Source organism: Excalfactoria chinensis, chromosome 5 (assembly GCF_039878825.1).
Source record: "Excalfactoria chinensis isolate bCotChi1 chromosome 5, bCotChi1.hap2, whole genome shotgun sequence".
NCBI classification, from domain to species: Eukaryota; Metazoa; Chordata; class Aves; order Galliformes; family Phasianidae; genus Excalfactoria; species Excalfactoria chinensis.
Genome location: NC_092829.1, coordinates 18381885 through 18404413, shown reverse-complemented (window position 1 = coordinate 18404413; position 22529 = coordinate 18381885). Strand labels below are relative to the sequence as shown.

At 36.3% G+C, this 22529-nt stretch overlaps 1 protein-coding gene across 43 annotated transcripts in view; it reads left to right on the top strand.

Moving 5' to 3' along the window:
• The window catches only part of NRXN3 (neurexin 3), an 898188-nt gene extending 876273 nt beyond the window's left edge, over nt 1-21915 (top strand). For 17 of the 43 annotated variants that reach the window (XM_072337914.1, XM_072337913.1, XM_072337915.1 and 14 more), the window contains one exon: nt 18886-21915. In XM_072337914.1, the coding sequence (XP_072194015.1) occupies nt 18886-19187 (302 nt within the window). In that variant the 3' untranslated portion in view covers nt 19188-21915. Of the gene's footprint in view, nt 1-10757; nt 11522-18261 lie in introns of all 43 variants that reach the window. The other 26 variants (XM_072337890.1, XM_072337888.1, XM_072337891.1 and 23 more) reach the window with 3 other exon arrangements.
• Nucleotides 21916-22529: the final 614 nt, after the last annotated feature.

Here is a 22529-nt window from a genome sequence, read left to right as displayed (position 1 = left end):
ATCACGGTATGAAAATAAACTATTTCTGTATGATGTGACATACAGTAAGGGCTATAGCCAAAGCATTTCAAAGTTCAGTTGTTGACTACTTCATCTTGTGCTTACGAGGTGCATATCATCCACATTTTTACTGTATTTTATTACAATGCTCTATTTTATTCTACATGGCTTTAATACATAGGACATGCCTGTTGATTTTCTGAGACCAGGCAGCTTCTGACTTTCATTTAATTTTTTTGAGCCCAGTTGGCACATTTATATTCTACTTATTAACGTTCTAAAAGAGAGCAGAGATGAAGCCTGCTTTTTTAGGAAGTATGAACTGTCTTTGAAGTAAGCCACTGCAACTTCCCTTTTCATTTCTGCACTTGATAATGTCTTGGATTGTCTCAGTCAGATCTGACAGAACACTCCAACTGGAATGACTGGTATTGTGTTAAACCAGAAATATACAGTTAGTACAGTTGCACTGTTTATCTCAGACTGAATATATTTTGCAGTTACTGAAAAATCAGAATAGACCTTTAGTGAGGAGGATGAATGCTGTTGTCACGACTTTATAGTTACTGAAATCAGAGAATTTAGAAAGGTGCTTTCTTTGGCGATTCACTAACAAGCTTTAGTTGGGAGATACACAGAAAGTTTGACAGATGCATGGAGGATTTGTAGGATATGTAACAGAGGATGAAGGAGGAAATTGCATTACTGAGGTTAAAAGAAAAGAAAGATTGCATTTGCAAAAGAGGAGAAAATATTTCTGAAAAAAAAAATAAAAATAAGAAATTATTCTTTTTGCTTTAACAAATACGGGTTTTTGTAATGAAAAGGAGCTATTTCACTTGTGGCTATACCTGAGTGCTATAGATAAGCAAACAATTAAAGTCTTTTCTCTCCTTCACTGACATGAATGCTTGCTTTTAGAGTCTGCTCCACTGGCTTTAGTGGTTTTGTATCCTTCTGGTCCCTGCAGAGCCCACGAGGCACTAGGATTGAAGCTAGGTTCTAGTCTGTTTCTCACTTCATTGGTACATTGATGGAGTAACTTATACACATCCAATTTGCAAGTTCAGTCAGTAATATTTCTTTAAATCTACTGAAGGCAATAGGGTAGCTCTGAGGCTGTTGAGGTCATGCTTTGACCTACAGTCTTTAGTTATGAGTAGTGATGATGGGAGACCTGAACTTGATGCTCAGATCCCAAAACTGAGTTGGCAGTGAGTTGGTATGAAGAGTATCTTTAAAGCTGGAAATAGATGAAATACTTTTAAGTTGAAAATGCATCCACTGAGATATAATAAGCATGGAACCCCATGGCAGAATTTTCAAAGTGAATTGCTTTTTTTTTTTTTTTTTTTTTTTTAAAAAAAAGGGAAAGATAAAGCTGTCAAAGAGCAGAAATGAAGTTCTTCTCCAGTTAACCCTGTGCACTGTCTCCATTCCTATGAAGACAGAGCACATGCAGCTTTTATCTTATTCCAAGGCCATGTACATTTGTGCTGAATTCTTCCTTTTCTTTGTAGTTATATATCTCAGCTGTGCATTAGTTCCCTATTTCCCTATTTTTCTGCTGCTGTTACCACTACTAAATTACCTGAAATTTAAATAAGGTAATAATATGAAATTGAGATGGAGTTGCAGTGTGGCAATGAAAGCTTGGAGTTTCTTGCATAGTGTAATTAGCCAATAAAAGGCAAAGACAACATTTTCAAAGCATGGGGCATTCACATATTTAGGAATGAGGTACCATAATTGAATATTGAGGAGAGAGTCTTTTGCATGCATCTGTTTAACATGTCATTGAAAGCAAACAGTTGAGTATTTGGCTTCTGACATGCTTCCATTTTGATGAATAACTAACTCACTACAGTGGAAGGTAGTAGAAATAAGCCCTTACATTTACAATTAAAGCACAGTATGCATTGTTCAGGCACTGGCAATAACTGGTAAGATTGCCAGCTCTCCTTCAGAACGCTGTTGGTCCATGTGCCTGTCCATGTTTAGCACCCTTTTTCAAAATGCAAAGAAGTAGCCAAGCAGGCCCAGATGTTTATAATGAGTCTTACATTGTGAATCTTTTCTTCTAACTTCAAATACTGCTGTTCACTACTACCATAATATGCCAGTAAACCTCAAGGCACTGTGGTAAGTATTTAAATAGCTTTTTAATTCATTCACAGAGTTAAAATTTGTAGGTTTTGCCAATAGCAGAATTACCCAAATAAAGTGTTTGTTCTTTTAACATAACACTTCCCATTCTGTCTCTGTTCTCACTGTGCTGAAGACCATCACTTGCAGTAAGAATTATAAATTCATCAGCAAAAAAAAATTCTCCATGAGAAAATTTTGTACCTTATACTGATAAAAGAAATTAGAGTCTATGAGAAAGTAATAGACTTTCCTATTAAAATCTAATAGTAAAATATCTTATTTCATAGCAGAGGAAAGCTGAATATGATAAGGATTTTTCTCTGTGTTGGTTTTTTTTGTGTGTGTGGGGGGGGTTTTTTTTTAGCTTCTATTAATTAACGTTCCATCCTATTAGACTTGACTTGGCTTGCAGTTAACTTTCATTTCACAGGTATTCATGACTGTTATGCCCCTGTGAATTGCAGAACTGTGAAGCTGAGACATGATAGTTAATAGCTATGCAAAGTCTTCTTTTAGCTAATTTCCTAACAATAACCTTAAAATTGAAATGTAAATATTTCAGTCAATGCAGTAAGCCAAATGGTGAATACAGTCAAGTGTGTAACTATATATCACTTTAAATAGTGATTCAAGAGCAATCTGACCAGCAACAGCCTAGGAATATTAGCTGCTTTATGAAAAAAAGCCAAATTATTTCTAGATAGAAAGAGAACAAATAAACATTTGTTAGAGTGGGATATATTTTACCTTATCATGGTGTACAGATAAGGGAGAGGGGATGTCAACCCACCTAGCTTACTGGTGAGTAGAATTAATCAGCAGCAGAAGTCAGTCATCCTGAATTTTTGTTTATAAAGACCTTAGTGTCTATGGTGTCCAGCTCCTCTGCTTTATTTATGTACATACTATCTTTAATGTCCTTCTGAAGTATGCCCAAATAGGATCATTATAATCAATATTAAATAAGGTTAACTTTTGCAACAACGTATTTCTCTTCTAATCCAATCTGTTGTGCAAACAAAGCAAACACGCTTCCCAGCCACTTTCTTTCTATAATGCAATCTCTGATAAACAGCTTAAAGCTTTGGCTCCTGAATTGCTGCAGAGTTTATTCCAGTTTTTCACTGTGTAGAAAAAGAGGATTCAAACTTGCCTGCAGCAGCCTTTCACCACTGTAATCCTGAACTTTCAAAAAAGAAATTTGCAAAAACAACTCTCTCTCTCTCTCTCCTCATGCTTCTGCACTTCCCAGCTAGTACTAAACTTACCCATAAAAACAAACAAACAAAAAATCCTGCCAAAATTCCATCCCAAAATGCCTGGATCACAGTAGTATTCCCTCTTGTCTTTTCGAGATGATAGACAGAACTAGCTCACATGTTGAAAGCTGCTTTACAAAGGGCTGCCCTGCAGTGTTTTAGAGTTAGATAGTTCATACGAGAGTTAGCACCATTGTGTTTTGATGCAATGACAAGTACTGCCTGGTAAAACTGACTTCAAAGCATGGATTATTAATCATTGCTATTCTTTCTCCAAATATTCCTACTTGAGGTCTCAAGGGGATTCTGGTGATTTTGAACATTAGTACAATCAAAAGGAAAGAGCATCTCACAGTCTATGAACTGATGTGAGAGAACACCACCTAACATGCTGCTCAGACTGTTGACATTCTCTTCTTTAGCTTTTTGGGGGAAGAGTTGTGGCTTTAATAATATCTACTTTATATCAGCAATTCTACCTATATTCTACAATTTTGCAGTGGTATTCGGTAGAACCTTTAAGCAGTCTGCTTGGTAGTTATCTTCTCATCAGTAACAGTCTCAGAGCAATACTAAGGTAACCTTCTTCTTCCACAGGTAACAAGGTTTTATATAGACTTAGCGTAACCTGTATTACTCCATTTTATAGATAATGGAAAATTCAGTTTAGCCTTTTAAGTTTGACTGTGGGACAATTCTTGTATTGATTATGAGGAGCATTTTGAGCTGTACTTGGCTGAGGAGACTGAGGGGCTTATCCTCAATTCTGGAGTCCAAGTGAGGAGAACAGCAGGTCAAAATTTTCTAGTACCTCTTTTCTAATTCATTGTAACTGCAGAAGCTGGCACTTAAACATTTTTTCCTCAGCATTCTTTAGGATTTTGTCCAGCCTCATCAATTCCCTTATTGCATTTTGCACAAAAATACAATTTTGGGCTTGTGTTTTTTTCCCACTTCTGATATGGAAATAACATCAAGACAACCCAAAGCAGAAAGAACATACTTAGACATCCAAAACCCAATGCAGAATAACTTTATGATCAGGTCTGTATCACTGGACCCATCCCTTGTAAAAAGTGCTTTTGAGTCTCTGAGTACCTGTTTTTCTACATGTAGTTAAGCACTGGAATAGGCTCCCCAAGGAGGTGGTTGAGTCGCCATCCCTGGATGTGTTTAAGAGATGTTTGGATGTGGTACTTAGGGATATGATTTAGCAGAAGGTTGTTAGAGTTAGGGTACTATGGTTAGGCTGTGACTGGACTTGATGATCTTCAAGGTCTTTTCCAACCTGGGTAATTCTATGATTCTGTGATTTCCAAGGAAATAGTGTATTGTCATTAGATAGAATTTGTTATCATTTCTGATAGCTGAATTTATCATCATTCGTTACATCCCTGTTTTCTTCTACAGCTTATAACACACATTTCCTTAGTCCAGTGTGTACGTTGTTGAAGGTACTATTTAGAAGCATTTAGCAGCATACTTGAGAGTTGTGTTGATTTTTTTCCTGGATACTGGAAGCAGCCTGGATACTGTAGCAATTAGATCAACTTGATGGAAAGGGCTGTTGTAAACAGAGGCATGATGACAGAAGGACCTGTAAAACAGAGAAGCGCTATAAAGGAAGTGAAGAAGATTGTTCACCCATGTCAGAAAATTCCAGGTTCACAGGAGAAAGCTTCACCAAGGAGGGACTTCCAAATGGAGATCCTTCCCCAGATCTTTAAGTGGGGTCTAAGAGAGGTGCAGACAGGCTCCAGCCCTTCCAGTCATGCAGATGAAATGCCTTCACCTGCTCCCAGGGTTTACTGGGTCTTTTTCCCAGGTGTTCAATCAGTGGTTCTGGCTGGGACTCAACAGTTCCCATATAGTTCCAAATGATAGTATTAAATTGTATGACAGTTTAAGATTTCTTGGGTTATAACTGTAGGGAAGAATTTGGTAGTTGCACAATATTCACTAGCATTTTAGCAAACCGATGACATGCATTTTCAGGTGATGCTATAAATACACAGGAAACACGTGCTACAAGGATTTAAGTAGTAGACAGTGAACTGTTCCTGCTCTCACTCAGATTGTTGGATGGAGTTCTGCTACAGAATTGGTTAGTATGAGAATTTAGTTTGTGGTTGTAAAATCCCTCAGGATTTAGAAAGACTCCCTGGTGTCTAACTTTCAGAACTAAGTTTAGCTTTACATAGAAAAGCGTAGCTGGGCTCATTACAAATGTCAATCTTCAGTCTTTCAAAAAAGCAGACACTTCTGAGTGGAGAAGGCGACGTAGGAGCGGAAGAGAAGGAGCAGAGAAGGTTGAGTAGAGTTACATAGAAAGAATGCATTCAGGCCAGTGATATTGGATGAGCTGCTTAGCTCTGGAAGCATCAAAATACTCCTTGGTTCAGAATGTGGAAAGATAATAAGCTTACGGTAAACACCTGAAAAATTCTTTACCTCAAAGAGCTGTGGCAGTTTAGCCCGCTGATTTCCATAGCTTCTGATACCTGTGTTTTCATATTTAATATATTTATAGTTCCTCATTGCTATAAAAGAAGCCACATTCATTAATTCTTACAAACAAAACCAAACAGGATGGTGTGTGGCACTTCGTCAGTGGTGCCTATGTAGACTTTCTCTTAACATACATTACCTTTCTTATTTTAGTAGCTTCATCTATGCCCATAGGCTCAGTGTGAGGGAGGTTTTTGCTAGTAAAAATGGCTGGTGAAAGGGAAATGATACAACAGACTGACTGATTTTTTAAATAGCCATAGTTTGTTCTCGACTGGTCTCTTAGTCTGTGTGTATGTATTTCTTTTATGGAGAAATACTTGAAAATTAGGAAGATTCTTCTCTTCCTTGGTATACAGACATATACCTGAATTGCAGAATTTTGCAGGGTTATTTTTGTCTCTTATCTATTTATTTAACATATATTTTTACTATATTCTAGCCAGAGGAGAAAATACTGCCAACACATCCTGAGATTAAAAGTAGATACATAGCTAATAATGCCTTTCTTGCTATTTTGTAAGTAAAATTTTTCCAGAAAAAAAATGAACATTTAGAGTTCAGAGAAAGTTCTCTTTTATTTTCACTGATATTTTCACAGTATCGGCTACTTAAAAGTATGTCATTAGAATCCTTGCCCAAGCGTATGGCTCTAAATGACCCCAAGAGGGTGCTGCCTGATACAGAAAGCAAAATCTCAAAGGTAACAACAGTTTGGAAGACCTGTGGTGAAATGCATGCTCTTCATCCTAGTTTTGCAATTTTTTGCATATAAAAATATGGAAAGAAAAATATCTCAAATAAGTAGAGACTTTTGATTATATCATTCTGTGCTCATAGGTCAGTAGAGAATCCTAGGCATTGACAGTACTGCTGGACAACTAGGTAAGAAGAAGCATCTGGTACCGGTGTTTTTCATCCATCAGCTGGATGAAGCCTGAGGACAGTGGCAGACTTAGAGATCAGCCTGAACTCAGAGACAGTAATGCAGCCCAAGATCCTAGTTTATATCTATAGTCTTGATGTGAAATACACAGGATAATATCGTTACCTTCACCAGTAGCTTTTGAAAAAGCAGCTTGAGAACAAAATTTGAGAAAACTATTGTGTAATTAAATCTGCTGAACAAGAGACTTGTTACAAAAATGCCTCCCTTTTTTGAACATGGACTTTTTCATTTGAAAAATTCTGCTGTCTTGTCCCAAGCCTTATAAGAGGCCTGTAACTCTTGAAAGTCTGAAAATACAAATGTGCTGTATTGGTTCTACTTTTTAACTTTTGGTTTCTGAGGACTAATTTTCTAGATGTTAAATAATGAATGATTCTCTGTGTGGCTTCATGTGGGAACATTTGGCACTCAGTTTCCAAATTAGAACATCTACTTTGGGCTATTAAGTGCTAGAGTTTTGAAAGGACGTGAGAAGTTTTCTATGTTCAGCATTTGCTGGACCCACATTTTCCAAAACACCATGTTTCTGTTCAAGAGTTTATGTATTGACCAAGTGGGAAAAAATTGCTTAACATTGTTCAGATCTTCTTTTGAGTCTAACAAACATGAAGATTTCCTTTTCAAAATCTTGTCATCTCTTTAAGTGTCTCTGGTTCCAATTGTGGTTCTTTAATTCTTTTGATCTTCTAGGCAGTAGAAGGCTTTTTCAGTCCCTCATGCAATGAGTTAGGCATTTATCATCAGATAGGGCATAAGTATTTGCTTAAGTGGACTGACATAGCCTGCACAGTTGGCAACCATACTCCACGCCTTACAGTCTGTTTTGCATCAAAGAGAAGGCATTCAGTTCTAATATGCCGAAGGGGGTTATTTCACTGTTCTGAACATCCAGCTGCAAGTCATGACAAATACTGATTAAAATTCAAAGCATAAATGCCCTTTGTGAAGCTTCCTAAGTACAGTTAAACCAGAGGCTGAGAATCCTGGTAGGAAGTGGTGTCCAGGAACACTAACTTTGAAATCTGACCGAATAAAAATCCCAACTGAGGTCTGTGTACCTAGTCTTTTCTGATGCACAAATAGATCCACAGAAGTATGTAGTCCAATGTTTTGCTTCCTATAACCTGCATGTTCTGTCCCTGAGACTGCCTTGACCAGGTTTTCTCTTCTTTGGTTGAACTCCTTCCCTTCCTAACATGCTTACCAGAGGATGCAGTAGATAGTTCCAGTGCAGTCTTCCAGTACAGGCATAGTACATTCCAGCTGTGCTGGTGTTCAGCACAACCTCAGCACTTCTGAAGTAGGAATTAAGGGTATTCTCATACAATTCCTCTCAGAACTGGACACTTTTCAGTAACTGGGCTATTTATTTTTTGTTATTTATGCTTATTTCACTTTCCTCAGAATTAATACTGATCTCTCATCTGCTTTAGAGGTACTTTTGCCCTTCATGTTGATAGGTACTGAAACATCCTGTTTGTTACTTCCATGTTTAAAGGAAAGTACCACTGACCATATTTACAGGGTAGATAGCCCCATTTTTTCCAGATATTTCAAACTCAAGATAGCCACCCACTTCCACTGACTGGTGGTAGCGTGGCCTTTAAGTATAAGATTTTAAGATAACGGAATGATCACATGAGTATTTCTGATGGAAATGTATGTACAAAGCTTTCAGCCCATTTTTCCCATCTCCTGGAGAGATTCAGTGTGAACGGGGTCCAAATGTTTGGCTTTTCCTAAAACATCAAGAAAAACAAACTGTTTTACTAGGACCATGAGTTTCTTTTTAGAAGGACTCTGCTTTCATGATGATTTTAGCACAAAGTAAATAGGTACATCAGATGGGGGAACTGAAATGAACCTGATGACCGATGTAGGAAATTGAGTTCAATTAAGAGTCATAAGACTGAGTAGCAGTATCTTCTTGAACTGTAAATCCTCTTGTATCATGGAAGCAACTGATCACTCAGTCTTAATGGTAACTTTGGAAGGTTTGTTCACCCAAAATCATGTGGACTTATTACCAAATACTACTAATTGTATAGTTTGCAATTTTTAGTTGTCACACGAATAACAAATTTGTTCCTTCAGACAGTTCATACCAAATTGATACTTACCTCAGTAAGTGGCTCAGTTGACCTAGATTCTGATATCCTATTAGCAGCAGTGGGCTCCCAGCAGTAGCCATGGGCAGCATGTCTGAACAACTGCTCACCACTGTGACCAAATATGCACTACAGCAATCACCTTTTCCAGCAGAATAGAGCACATATCTAAGAATTAATTCTTCTCTCTCTACTTAGGATGATTAGAATTTAGAATAGTAAGCCCCATCCAGGAGAAAAAATATGGGAAAAAAATGGGAATACACTAGACAATAAGGTCCAAAATAACACTGGGAGTCTGGAGTTCTTATGTGTTTTAGCATTTTATTCAAATACAGTATCATAGGATAAAAAGAATGTCCCTGTATAGCTTAAGACCCTTGTCCCCTTCTGACCTCTCCTAGAAATGCAGAGAACCCACTGGAATGTGCTTTGCCCTTTCTGGAGAGGCATGGAATGATCCCCCCCACCCGCCAGCCTCTCTCCTTTACCCACCCCACTCCTTGCTTGCTGTTCTGTTTTTCTACTTTCCCTAAATGCAACTTACTTTAAGCATGCATTATTATTAACATCCTACAGTAAAATTAAGCTATTATATAACCCATTTGTCGATCTCAGCCAATTTCTTCTATCTTTTTCTATGTCTATTTATGACGTACATCCAGACTGCACGTCCTTTTTTTTTTTTCTTTTTCTTTTTTATTTCCTCTCCATGTTTATTTTTAAAAAGAAGTGATGATAAATAAAAGATGTATTAAAAAAAAAAGCAACACTGGAGGGTGGTGGGGTTTTGGCCAACAACTGAAAACAAATTTAAATGACAGAGGGAGGGAAGGGTAAGGAATCAAATTCTTAATGAAAAATAAATATCCAAGTGATGAAAGTGCCCCTAGACTGCTTTGTCTGTTCCTTTTCAATGTGTGCATTTGGTTCGTTCATCTTTAAAAGTGTGTGGAATATTTTTTTTCTTTAAAAATAAAATTTTAAACCCCCACAATTGTTCTTATCTTCCTTCCTACTGGGAACAAAGTGCATTTTCATTTTTGCTTTTTTTTTTAGTATATCTCTACATAGTTATAGTTTGATGTATTTCTTTTCAATGGTTGAATTTCTATCTATCTTAGATTTGGTTTGTTCTAATCTAATAATGAAAAACAAAAACAAAAGAGTTATGAATTGTTTTCTGCAATTTTTCCCTCTAATTCCCTCTTTAAATAAGGAACTACTTCACTGTCAGAATCCCACAGCTGTATTTTTGAGATTCTCCACAGAATCTGAATGCAAAAGATATTTAAATTGTGAGTGGGGACAGGGGTGTGCCAACATGGTCATTACATTTGAAACGGTGATTGATTTGATGTGCTCAAAAAATGATTGTCTCATATTACTGAGAGTACTCATATCAGTATGATGGACTTCAGAGATGGAAGCTGTAGGTAGCTACAGATGAAGTTGTTCCAATTCCAATGCATAATACTTATTTCCTTGTTTTGTTAGTTTTTTTTTGTTTGTTTGTTTTACTCTCTGGTTATTATTATTATTAGTTTATGTATTTTTACTGCTATTTTTAGTAGGGAAAAGTTTAAACTGTTTTATAATTTGAGAACATTTGATGAAAATGTAAATATTAATACTATAATTATTAATTTTTTGTAACTTGCATGTTGAAGAAGTTGCAGCTTAGGGTTTGTGAGATTGTCAATGTTAGAGTTCTGTTCTTTCTTTTTGTTGATGGGCATGAATATGCTCATTTGTTTTTGTATATTGCCCATCCCTTCCTTACAGCCAGAAGCTCTAATGCTGCTAGATCACTCCGTACCGCCCTTACATGGACATGGCAACTGACTTACACATTCACTCCCATCATCTTCATCTCCTGTGTAGTACACTCATAGATTTTTACAACCCCACTCCATCCACCCTAGGCATTTTTTCTTCCCATAATTCCCCTCCACCACCCCTTTCTTTAGCATTGTTAAAATTTTATGTGCAGTCATCCATTCCTTAAAACACACACACACAAAAATTATAGAAAAAAAGAAAATGTTTAAAAAAATATATATCAAATTGACCAAAAAGGCAAAAAAAAGAAAAAAAGCAACAAACTTTGCTTTTCAAAAAACATTATATATATAGATATGCAAACAAGCAGAAGTAAATTCTGTAAAATGTACAGGATTTTTCAAGTGTAATATGCTAACAACTTTACATAAGATTAAAAAAAAAAAACAAAAACATTACAACCAAAAACAGCAGAAAAAAAAAAAAAAAACTTTGAATTTGGTAAGGTGCAAGATTTTTTTCTTTTCATGTTATGTGGTGTGGATGTATGTGTTGTTGCCTCCCTGTATCGCCCTTTGTTGTAAAACAATTATATTAAAAAAGAAATAATAAACATTTTGCTAAAAAAAGTTTTTAAGAAACAACAACGAAAAAAAAAAGCAAGTTACAAGAATGTGGCAATGCTACTTGTCCAAGAGCATTCTTACACAACTTTCTTTTGTAAATTTTTCTTTTCATGCCAAAAAACATGCGGGCAATTTGTTGATGTAAGTTGACTGTTATGAAATCAATGTGGTATGCTTTCTAAGTATTTTTATGTATTTTTGATTAGTTTTCTAGAAAGGTATTTTTTTATTTTCATCGTTTTTTTCAGTTCTTTTAGATTTTAACTTTTTTTTTTTTTTTTTTTTTTCTTTTTTTTGCTGATAGAGTGATTGACTTATGTTTTTCCTTTCTCTGATCTTGTTGCTGTGGCTTTTTTCTTTTCTAGTACATGATTTTGTTTTGGAAAAAGTATATAAGTTCACTTATTTATTTTTGAATCAATTTCTATTTGCTTTTGTGTTATGTGCTCTTTGTGTATTGTCTATTACTGGATTGCATTCTGCATAGGAGGGGGTAAAGGAACCTGTGCTAGTTCACTCCTTTATCAGTCTCTCTCTCTAGCTTTCTTTCCCCTTCCCCCTTCCCAAAAAGAAACCAGTAAAGCTACTTTCTTTCAAGATACTTAAATTGTATGTAGCCCAATGCTGTAGGTTTCATTTTAAAGGAAAACCGATGAGACTTCTTAAGCATTTCAGTAGCTCTCAAGGTCTTCTTATTGCAGTTCTACATCTTTCTTATGTTATTCTTATGGAAGTGTTTTATTTCTATTAATTTTTTGATTGCTGACCATCTGCCTAATGCCCAATCCAACTGATACTCTCAAGTGTACTCTTTCCAGGTAAACACACTCATCATATTATGACTAGTATCAAACTTGCTAGTATCTTCAAGAAAAATTACATTTGGCAGATACTTCCCTACTGAAAACTATGTCCAGAAATTTTCAGAAGAGACTTGGGTTGATTTCTTTAAACAAAAATGAGCTTTCGGTAAAAGTAAGAAAGGCTATATTCTTTTAAAAGCACACGTTTTTAGCATTCCTGCATGTTAATGCTGTGCTAAGTACTTAGAGGGTATCTTAGGTTCAACTTTTCAAGTCCCTTCAACAGCTGATGCTGAAAACAGCACAAATTATTTAACTGAGTAGGAAGCTGTCACCAATTAATCATGAGAGTTCAAATTAATAATAGGAGGTGGACAAGAGCATGTTCCAGTTGGTTCAAAGCAACTCAGTGTCTGGTACCCAAATAGGAAATTCTGCCTGCAAAAATGATCAACTCCACTGCAAGAAATACACCTTTAATCACTCTGAGCACAGCAGAAGAAAAGAAGGTGAAATGTTGCAGTATTCCACTATGGGAAATATATTTCTCTCTCTACTACTGACTGTCAATTGCGCTTAAATCAGTCTGCAAAGGGTGGAAAATAATATTAAGAAGGTTCATCTGCTAGGCTTTGTGTTAACATCCTATGAATATTTTTCCCTTCTCATTCTCAGAGGGCTCAAAGGAGAGTTAAGTAAAACACCATTAGAGAGAACTTTATGAACTCAGTAATTTAATAAGAAATTATTGGCACTGATATTGCTTTGATTCAGAGGGGAAAAGGTATGGAATTATTTTCTATGACAAGTATGTCATACTGAAAACAGTCAAATTTCAGAGGAGCAACATAAGAAGAATATACAAATGACAAACTTTGGCTGCAGAATTTGGATATAATTTAAAAGCTCTTCAAATACAGCTGGAAAAGAAAGAGACATTAGGGGTGTGTCCCTTATCAACACCACTCAAGATTTCATCTTTGTGCACCCATTATACTCTTATCAGTTTGCTTCCTGAGTCTCTAGTTAAGCAGTTGTGGCTGTGAAGATGAAAGCTGGCAGCTGCTACAGTTTTTCAGTTTCTATTTTTCCCCTTTTTTTAGTGCCCTCTGCGTTCATGATTCACCCATAACATCCTTACAGTTCATAAGGCTTCTATTAAATTTTTAACACACTGTGTTTTCCAGTGGCAGAGAACTCTTACTGGAGATCAACCCCAGAGGTATGAATTATATATCTATAAATATACTCATACAGCAAAAAGCAGGGCAGCTTCAAGGCTAAAGTAGACCTTTTATATTCCCAATGATCTTGATAGTTTAAAGAAAAGCACAACTCTGTGAAAATAGTGTATGTGATAGATTTAAGGGCTCCTTTTAAGGAATATACATGCTGTGTTTGTTTCATGAACTGAGAAAGCCAAGAGAAGCATGGGGCTGCTTGGTACAAGGTTTCCCACCTCACAGACCTCACTTCTCACAGTGCTGCTGTCCCTTTGCTGTTCAGTAGCATTTTCACAATGCTGTTTTTGATTGACAACTTAATTTTGTATCTGTATAGTTGCAGAGGAAACAGTTTTATCTGTTTCCCTTCCATTTAATTATTGACAAAACAAGCTTTTAAAAAACATATTTCTTACGGGGAATTATCTGTTCCCTGCTTGGGAGAGAAAACAGAAGTCTGGAAAGTCCCTGTGAAATCTTTGGAACTCAAAAGCAACCCTGACAGCATACCACTAACTAGTGCTGAACAGCCAACAGTAAAAAGGGGTGAAAGAAACCTGTAACTACCAGAGAACAGTCCATATCATCCACAGAGTCAAAATCTCATATGAATATTTGTTTTTAATCTAAGGCCCAAAATTCTGATAGCATTATCAAACATTAAACCTGCCTCAGATGTATTTCCCTTTTCCAGTCATCAGGTAAGGTGTTTTAGAGCCTTCTCCTTAGCTTTCTCCAGAGACCCAAATCTTCAAAGCACTTGTCTTTCACAGCAAACCTTTCAGAGTCCAGCAATCCTTTCCGAAGAGACTTGGCAATGATGTTGCACTTTGTCTTTTAAAGCTTTCAGAGCTTACCTTTAAAGCAACTTGGAGCCCTGGGCAAGAGGCACCAATTCTCCATCAAAGGGTTCAGTGGCTCTAGGCAGTTTCCTGCTGTCTCATCTGTCACTCTATGAAAGATGCCCCCCCCCTGCATGCACACTCATCATCTGCCTGTCATGAGACTCCCTCTTGTGTTTCTTACAAGTAGAAATGCAGTATCAGTAACACAGTTGTTTCAAAGTAAGAAAATTTGCACTTGTTCCCCTCCATAGATGTTTGTGATCATGTTTCTCACACTTTCTGTGGAGTTTTTCACAATTTACACTTGCTGTCATCCTTAGATAACAGTTTCGTTTTTTTTCTTCTTTTTTTAGAAGGAGAGGCATTTTTAACATGTCATCTTAAAGGATGTTTTAACTCCTCTATAAACCAGACACCCCAAGAAGTGTTCATTGTGTACGCATACTAATAGAGATATAAACTCTGTCTTGCTGTGAGTTTTGCATAGGTGCCTAACATACCAATAAAACAGTGTCCACATTTTACACTTACAGAGTGCTTTTTCCAAGTTACCTTCTCCAACATGTCCCACAGTTTTTTCCATTGCAAACAAAGGAAAAACAAACATTCAAGCCATCACTACCGACCGTTAAAGCCGTCTACCAGTCACTGCCCTGAAGTATGCTATCTTAAGTAAATGTAGCAAATGAACATAATGAAGAAGTGATTCCTAATTGAGGACTTTTAACAGTTTTAAGCAAAAATAGTATGGCTGTTGGTCACAGGAATAAAACTAGAGATGAGGTTAAATAATTGTAAGCTGAAGTTCATCCAGTCTTCCTGGTATGAAGGGTATTTTACTTCTTCCATCCAGTGTGAAATTAAAACTCATTCTTGATTCAGTCCTGTTATTCCAACAGACTTGCTAGAGGAAAAAAATGATTTGATCTGCTCTCCTTCACCTACGTGGTGCATCACTTATCCTAGCAACTCAATCAACTTTCCGTGACATTTCAGGATGACCATGATGGCAGCAGTCTTTATCACTGATTCAAGTCCTTGACTGAAAACAAATAAATAATAATAATAATAATAATAAAAACAACACCCAAAACAAACAAACAAAATCCCACAGCTTACTTGTAAAACTATTACCTGCTTTTAAGGCAAGGCTCAAGGCTTACTAGGAGAAAAAAAAGATTTTCAAACTAATTGTGAGACATTTCTGAATCTTCTGGTGAAATTAATTGTAAATAGGACAGGAATTATTCATTTTTAGAAGAAAACTACCCAAAATATTGCCCCAGTGTGGGGCAGATGAGCTGCATACTAAAGTCATTTGCTAGTATAATATAACAGAGGTACTTCAAAGACTTAGATGAACAATTAAAAGCTGCCAAACTCATTTTTTTTTCCAATTGGATGTCACAGATGGTGCATGAAATTCACAGATGAATACTGTTGTTTAACAGCAAAATAGGAATCTGAATAAATAAATAAATAAATAAATAATAAATAAAGAGAGAGAGAAAAAAAAAGAAAAAGAAAAAGAAAAAAGAAAAATGTTACTTAAGGGGACACTATTTATCCCTGCCTTTCAGGAACTTAAATAACACATCCATGCAAGTTGATGTAATAAGCAATTAAATTATACTATTTTTATTCATCTTTTTTGCAGACTCACAGATGATATTTCCCTCTGAGGTGTACTCCAAGATTATCTTGAGACCACCTCTGTGCATAGATTACGTATGCCCTGCTCTGACCATGGATAGGGCTTCTGGACACATCTAAATCATATTACATGCTCCAGTTTGCACTGAGCAGAAAACAGCTCAGATGTGCAAAAACAAAATGCCATGTACCCACTTGGCAGACTATACGTTTTGCTTTTCTACTTTTTTTGCTATATGTATTTCTTTGGCATCTCTTCTGTAAGAGAAATGGTATGACTATGCTGAGGAAGTTCAAAAAACCAAACAGCATATTCAGATTGGCCCTTTTTATCTTGTTTTAAAAATCACTTTGCATGTAGGTATGTTAGTAGAATATGTAAAATGGCACATTCCTTATTTTGGCCTCATTTCTACCGTGGGATCTATGAGTTAATTCTGACTGATATATTAAACTGTCTCACCGTTTTTCATTAAGGATAAGCCGTGTTGCTAGTTCAACTATACAGATTGAATCAAATTTTTAAGTACCTTTTTTTCAGTGTATTACTATCCTCTTCAATGTGTGATTTGTTCAAATATACTGCTTTCCAAATACATTTAGAATGGGTTATGATTTCAGACTTTTTAAAAATTCCATGGACATTACTGACAGTATTTAATGGGAAACAAGTGTGTGTAACATATAGTGCAGGTAGAAAAGAGCAAAACCCTATTGTCATTCAGCATCATAACAATACCAGACCATTCATTAACAATTATGAATATGTAGGTAAAAGCTGGAATTATTTATTTAGAACCTAATATTCTTTTTGCATCTCTTTCTTCGGGAATCAGTGAATACAAATTAGCTAAAGTTTTCCTACAAATATTTAAATATGACTTGTGCTAATTCCAGCATATCTGGATGACTACTCATTGTGTCAAAGAAAATCTTCTGTTACATTTAAATCAACACCTAGCTTAAGTAGTTGACTCACCAAAGAGAAGTGGCCAAGGGAAAATTTATACACAAACTTTCAAAAGCAATGACATAAAAACATGTCAGCAACTTGCATGTTAACAGAAGACTATGCAATCTCAACTCAGTGAATTAAAGGAAAGAATTATTATACCTCCATATCAGAGTAAAACGCTGGAGTGTTAATTATTTCTAAGCTCAAAAGAGGAAATAATACACTCATTTTACAATATATAGACAAATCAAGACTACTCAACTATGAATAACAATATTTCTGCACAGAAGCCAATCATCTTAGAAATGACACTCTGGTTTTCTCATTTCACGTTATACTTCGATAAGGTACAAAAATTACAGCTACAGCTAAATTACACTTCCAGAGTAGGTTAGGCACCTACCTCATTTTCAGTCCCTTGTAGGAACCTAGCCACCTTGCTGGGAAAAAATAGCACTGATATCTGTGTATCACAAAGTAATGGCAGGTATGAAGACAATTTCTGCTGTACAGATTCAAGCACTAATTTGGGTCATCAGAATGCTTATTTAGTTGCATCATCAATCACAATTAATTCTTTTCTTAAGTTTTAATCAAATTATACTAAAGGGATATAAAGAAGAACCAAAGCTCAAGATGATATGACATTAATAGCTCAAGAAGACAAAAGGCAAGGGGTATGTCTAATGCAGAACTGAAAGGTAAGATTAAAAAGAAATGAACAAGCATCAAGTAGAGCTCAGTACCTTCATGGACCCTAGTAAGTACCTGGTTCTTATTCTATACCTCACTTTCATGAATGTTCTCACAATTTAAAAACCAGGCAATAATCAAGAAGAAATGGATGAATGGGAAAGGCCTTAGGGAAAGGCCTTAGAAAATACCACTGGGGGAAAACACACCTGAAAATCAGAGAAGAAATACCAGTGTTCTCTTAAATGAAAAGGGCCAGAGGAGGAAAAAACAGTAAGATGAACATTAAAATCTCTCTGAGAACATAGATGTATTGGTGGTCTGAAATTGTTCATTTTAACACTCTTGTAATCAATTGCTCAAGAAAGATCAGTACCAAAAATTGATGCCCACAGAGTCACTTGAGAGTATCTTCAAAAGCAAAAAATTGAGTCTCCAAAAAATGTAGTGTTTCACTGTAAAAACCTAGCATAGGCTAGGGTGAAAGTAAACAGAACACACGATTGATCAATGCCAGAAGTAGAGTGGGAGGCAAGAAGCAAAGAAACCCCCAGGAAAGTTGTTGGTAGTGTAGCTGAGCAGGAAATCTGACCCCTGACACTTATTAATAATGCCCACGTCCTTGTACTGCCCTTAAGAGATTGAAAATGGTGTCTTGTATCAGTAACATGTACTAATCTTCTTTTTTTTCTTCTCTTTTCCATCCCAGGAGGTGAATTAGTTATTCCTCTACTTGTAGAAGACCCTTTAGATATCCCTCCTATTGCTACTCGTGCACCTTTCATTACACTTCCCCCTACCTTTCGCCCCCTCCTCACCATTATTGAGACCACCAAAGATTCCCTGTCCATGACCTCTGAGGCGGGGTTACCTTGCTTGTCGGACCAAGGCAGCGATGGTTGTGATGATGATGGCTTGGTGATATCTGGGTATGGCTCAGGGGAAACCTTTGACTCTAACCTACCCCCTACTGATGATGAAGATTTTTACACCACCTTCTCCTTGGTAACAGATAAGAGTCTTTCCACTTCAATCTTCGAAGGTGGCTACAAAGCACACGCACCCAAGTGGGAATCCAAGGACTTTAGACCTAACAAAGTCTCCGAAACTGGTAGGACTACTACCACGTCTTTGTCCCCTGAGCTGATCCGCTCCACAGCTTCGTCCTCGACTGGGATGGTACCCAAATTGCCAGCTGGCAAAATGAATAACCGTGAGCTCAAACCCCAGCCTGACATAGTCTTGCTTCCGTTGCCCACTGCCTATGAGCTAGACAGCACAAAGCTGAAGAGCCCGCTAATCACTTCCCCCATGTTCCGTAATGTGCCCACAGCAAACCCCACGGAGCCAGGAATCAGACGGGTTCCGGGGGCCTCAGAGGTGGTCCGTGAATCGAGCAGCACAACGGGGATGGTCGTCGGCATTGTGGCTGCTGCCGCCCTCTGCATCCTCATCCTCCTGTACGCCATGTACAAGTACAGGAACAGGGACGAGGGGTCCTATCAGGTGGACGAGACGCGAAACTACATCAGCAACTCTGCCCAGAGCAACGGCACGCTCATGAAGGAGAAGCAGCAGAGCTCAAAGAGTGGCCACAAGAAACAGAAAAACAAGGACAAAGAGTATTATGTGTAAAAAAGAATACTTATTTATATATAAATATATAAATACTTAATGAGATTTAACTATCAAAACCATTGCAGTGAACGAGATTAGGAGATATCATTTGTGGGAAAAAGTATTGGGAAAAAAATTATCAGCAGTGACTGTTAATGTCTCAGTCATCACTTGGAGTCAGCAAACTCTGCCCTAATGTATTATAAAGCACACTTAGCGTTCTGGAGATGGCGCATACAGCTCTGCCCTGTTAGTGAACTTGGATGTCTCCAAATCTCCTCCTCCGCTGAACTTTCTGCAAAAGTAGAAGACTTCATGGCTTACTTGTTTCATATCTCCAAGTGAGTCTTTAACAATGTTCGTGATTCCTGACTGTATCAATAATTTTTCAGTTTAGTTATTTAAAAAAAAAAAAAAAAGAAAAAAAAAAGAAAAAAAAAAAGAAAGAAAGAAAAAGAATGCAAACATTATTAAAGAACAACAACAACAACAAAAAACAAAAACAAAAAACAAATCAAACAAACTGATCTGGCTGTGTCCAGCACACATAATTTTTCGAGATTGGAGGAGGGGAATAAATGATTTTGGAGATTGTTGGATTTTGGTTTGGTTTCTCGGGTTGTTTTATTTTTGATTTTGTTTACTTTTGGGTGTGGGAGGAAAGGGTGGAGAAAAATGTTGTGGGGGTGGGGAGCATGAACCAGGGATATGTGTTGAGAAGAAATCTCGGAGAAAAAAAAAAATCCATAATAAATAAAGAGAGACTATTGCCATATATGAACTCAAAAGCTACTCATGGTGTTTACTCTACATATCTGGTTGTGTTGTCTCTAGAAACCGTCGTCTTGCAGTAAGTTATTTGCTAACAATGCAGTGAAAGTGTGTGATGGGTGCTGATGAAGAAAATTATCATGGAAAGCTGGTCCCCTTGGATCTGCCTCCGGGATTTGCAAATGAACTGAAGAATAAATGGGTTTGGGTCTGTCCTGATCAGAATCATTGGAATTATTTGAGAATATCACTTAGTATGCATTAGCACAGCCAAACTATGGTTAAGAGGATTTGAAGACTCAGAAAAAGAATGCTTAAGAAACAGTTAGTCATTCTGAGCTAAATATACCATGCAAAAATAAAGGAGCTTTCCTCCGAGTTCTAGTTCTGTGACTGATTGCAATGCATGCAAAAAAATGATAATAAATCAGTTTAATAAAGAGATCGGAAAGACACCACTGGAGTTCAACTTGTGATAAGACCCATAAAATGTACGAAAAGTTAAACACTTGTACAAGAATGCAAAAATGTATAGTGTTTTTTCTTTTTTGACATAAAACCGTTTTTTTCATATGTAATAATTTAATTTTGTAGCTTGGCATTACAGATCATCTCTGTCTTTCCATTTGCCCTATTCTCTCTTTTCCTTCTCTTTTATATAAAAGAAAATAAAGCTGCTGTGACACACAAAATAATAAAGAAAAAGGAATTTAATAATATAATATATATATACACACAGATATATTTATCATGGTATGTTTGATGGGATGACTGGAACAGAGGTTCTGTTATGGTCTTAATGTGGAATAAGAATGGTCTTGAAGAACAAAGTAAAAAGAAACAGAAAACAAAAGCCAACCGTAAAATGTGAAGAAAGCGTGTACTTTACCTTCGTCACAGTTACCTGTGTCAAGAAAAAAAAATCTGAAATTTTGTTTACATATTTTACTACTATTTTTTTTGCTAGTATAATTTCTATACGAATACCCTGAAGGTGTATATACTGTTTTATGGTTAAATTGGGAATGTCTTTTGTTTTTAATTCATTTTATTTGGTTGTTTGGTTTCTACATTTTCCCAGTTACTGTAAAGAGGATTATCTTACTCTACAGAAAAATAGCCAGATGGTGATGGTCATGCCTGTCACATGCAAAAAACAACAACAACAAACAAAACAAAACAAAATAACCAAATGAGGGAGAAAGAGAGACAGAGAGAAAACCAACAAAAAAACAAGATGGATTGAGAACTCTGGAGTATCAGAAATGCACACTTTTTCTGTATACAGATGAAAACTAATCAGCTGTTTAGGTTTAGAAATCTACTCTTGCTGGTGTTCATAAGTCGCATGAATATTTGACTTTGAAGAAGTGTCATCAAATACACACACGCACATGGGAACTTAAATTCAAACAAACAGCCTTCTCAAACACTTAGAGAAGCTGCTTTCTTGTTAACAAATATTTTCAGTGTGTATGTGTGCGTGGTGCGTGTGCGTGAGAGGTTGAGCTTTTTTTTCCTTTTTTATTTTTTATACTAAAATGAAAAAAAAAAGACAGGTTTTAAAAAGGTATGAAAGCACGATTTTAGATGATTTAACTGGCCAAATCTATATAGAGTTGATTATATCTTGATGTCTGTAAAAGATTGCTGTTCTTGGAGTCTTGGAGTCTTGTGAAATGATTTCCTTTCTTCCTTTCCTTTTTGGTTTCCTTTTTTAAGTTCAGAGGAAAAAAGCAATTACACTTTCCTTTTTTTGTGTAAGTTTCTATTGGACAGCTTTGGGAACATGTGCATTCCTGTATGTGGGCTTCTACCATATCCCTGTTGCTTTATGGACAATCTTAAGAATTTTTATTTGAGTTATTGTGATGTTATTGCTTTTTTCACCGTTCTTTTTCTTCTTCCTTTTTGATTCTTTTTCTTTTCTTATTTGCATTTTGTTTAAAGATATGCTTAGCAATAAAATGTTCTTCCCAAAGCCCTGGATGTTGCTGGGTTTTTATTTCCAAAAGACTTTAAGGGAAATTCCAACCCTCTAAAGATGAAAAGCATTCTCTAATGCAAGTACCCCATGAGTGTCTCATCACTAGATTACAAAATCATGCTTGTTATTCTTTCTTTAATCCAATGAATCTTAATTCTTTCCTTTGCAATGCATAAATTCAACTTTAGAGTCTACTTCATACCACCTACCAATCATCACCAGAGTGGGTAAAAGAGTAGTTTTAGATTTCCTCTTTTTTTTTTTTTTCCCCCTTTTTTTTTCTTTTTTGTTTTATTATGTTTTTGTTCTAATGTTTGCTTGGGTGAGAATATTCATGTATATATATCTTTTTCATTCAGCTACATTCAGTTTCTTTTATGAATCACGTTCTGACACCTTACAGAATCCTCACAAGGCTCTAAACCAGAAGTTCCTGTCTAAACTTGTCTCCACATTTGTCCCTCTCCTAAAATCATGACAGTCCTTGGTGAGGACTGGTACATAACATTCCCACTACTGTAGCAGTTGCTTGGCATGAGGAAGATCTAGGTCTAACTGTAACAACAATCTCTGTTCAATTGTTCTGAGGAAAAAAAAATAAA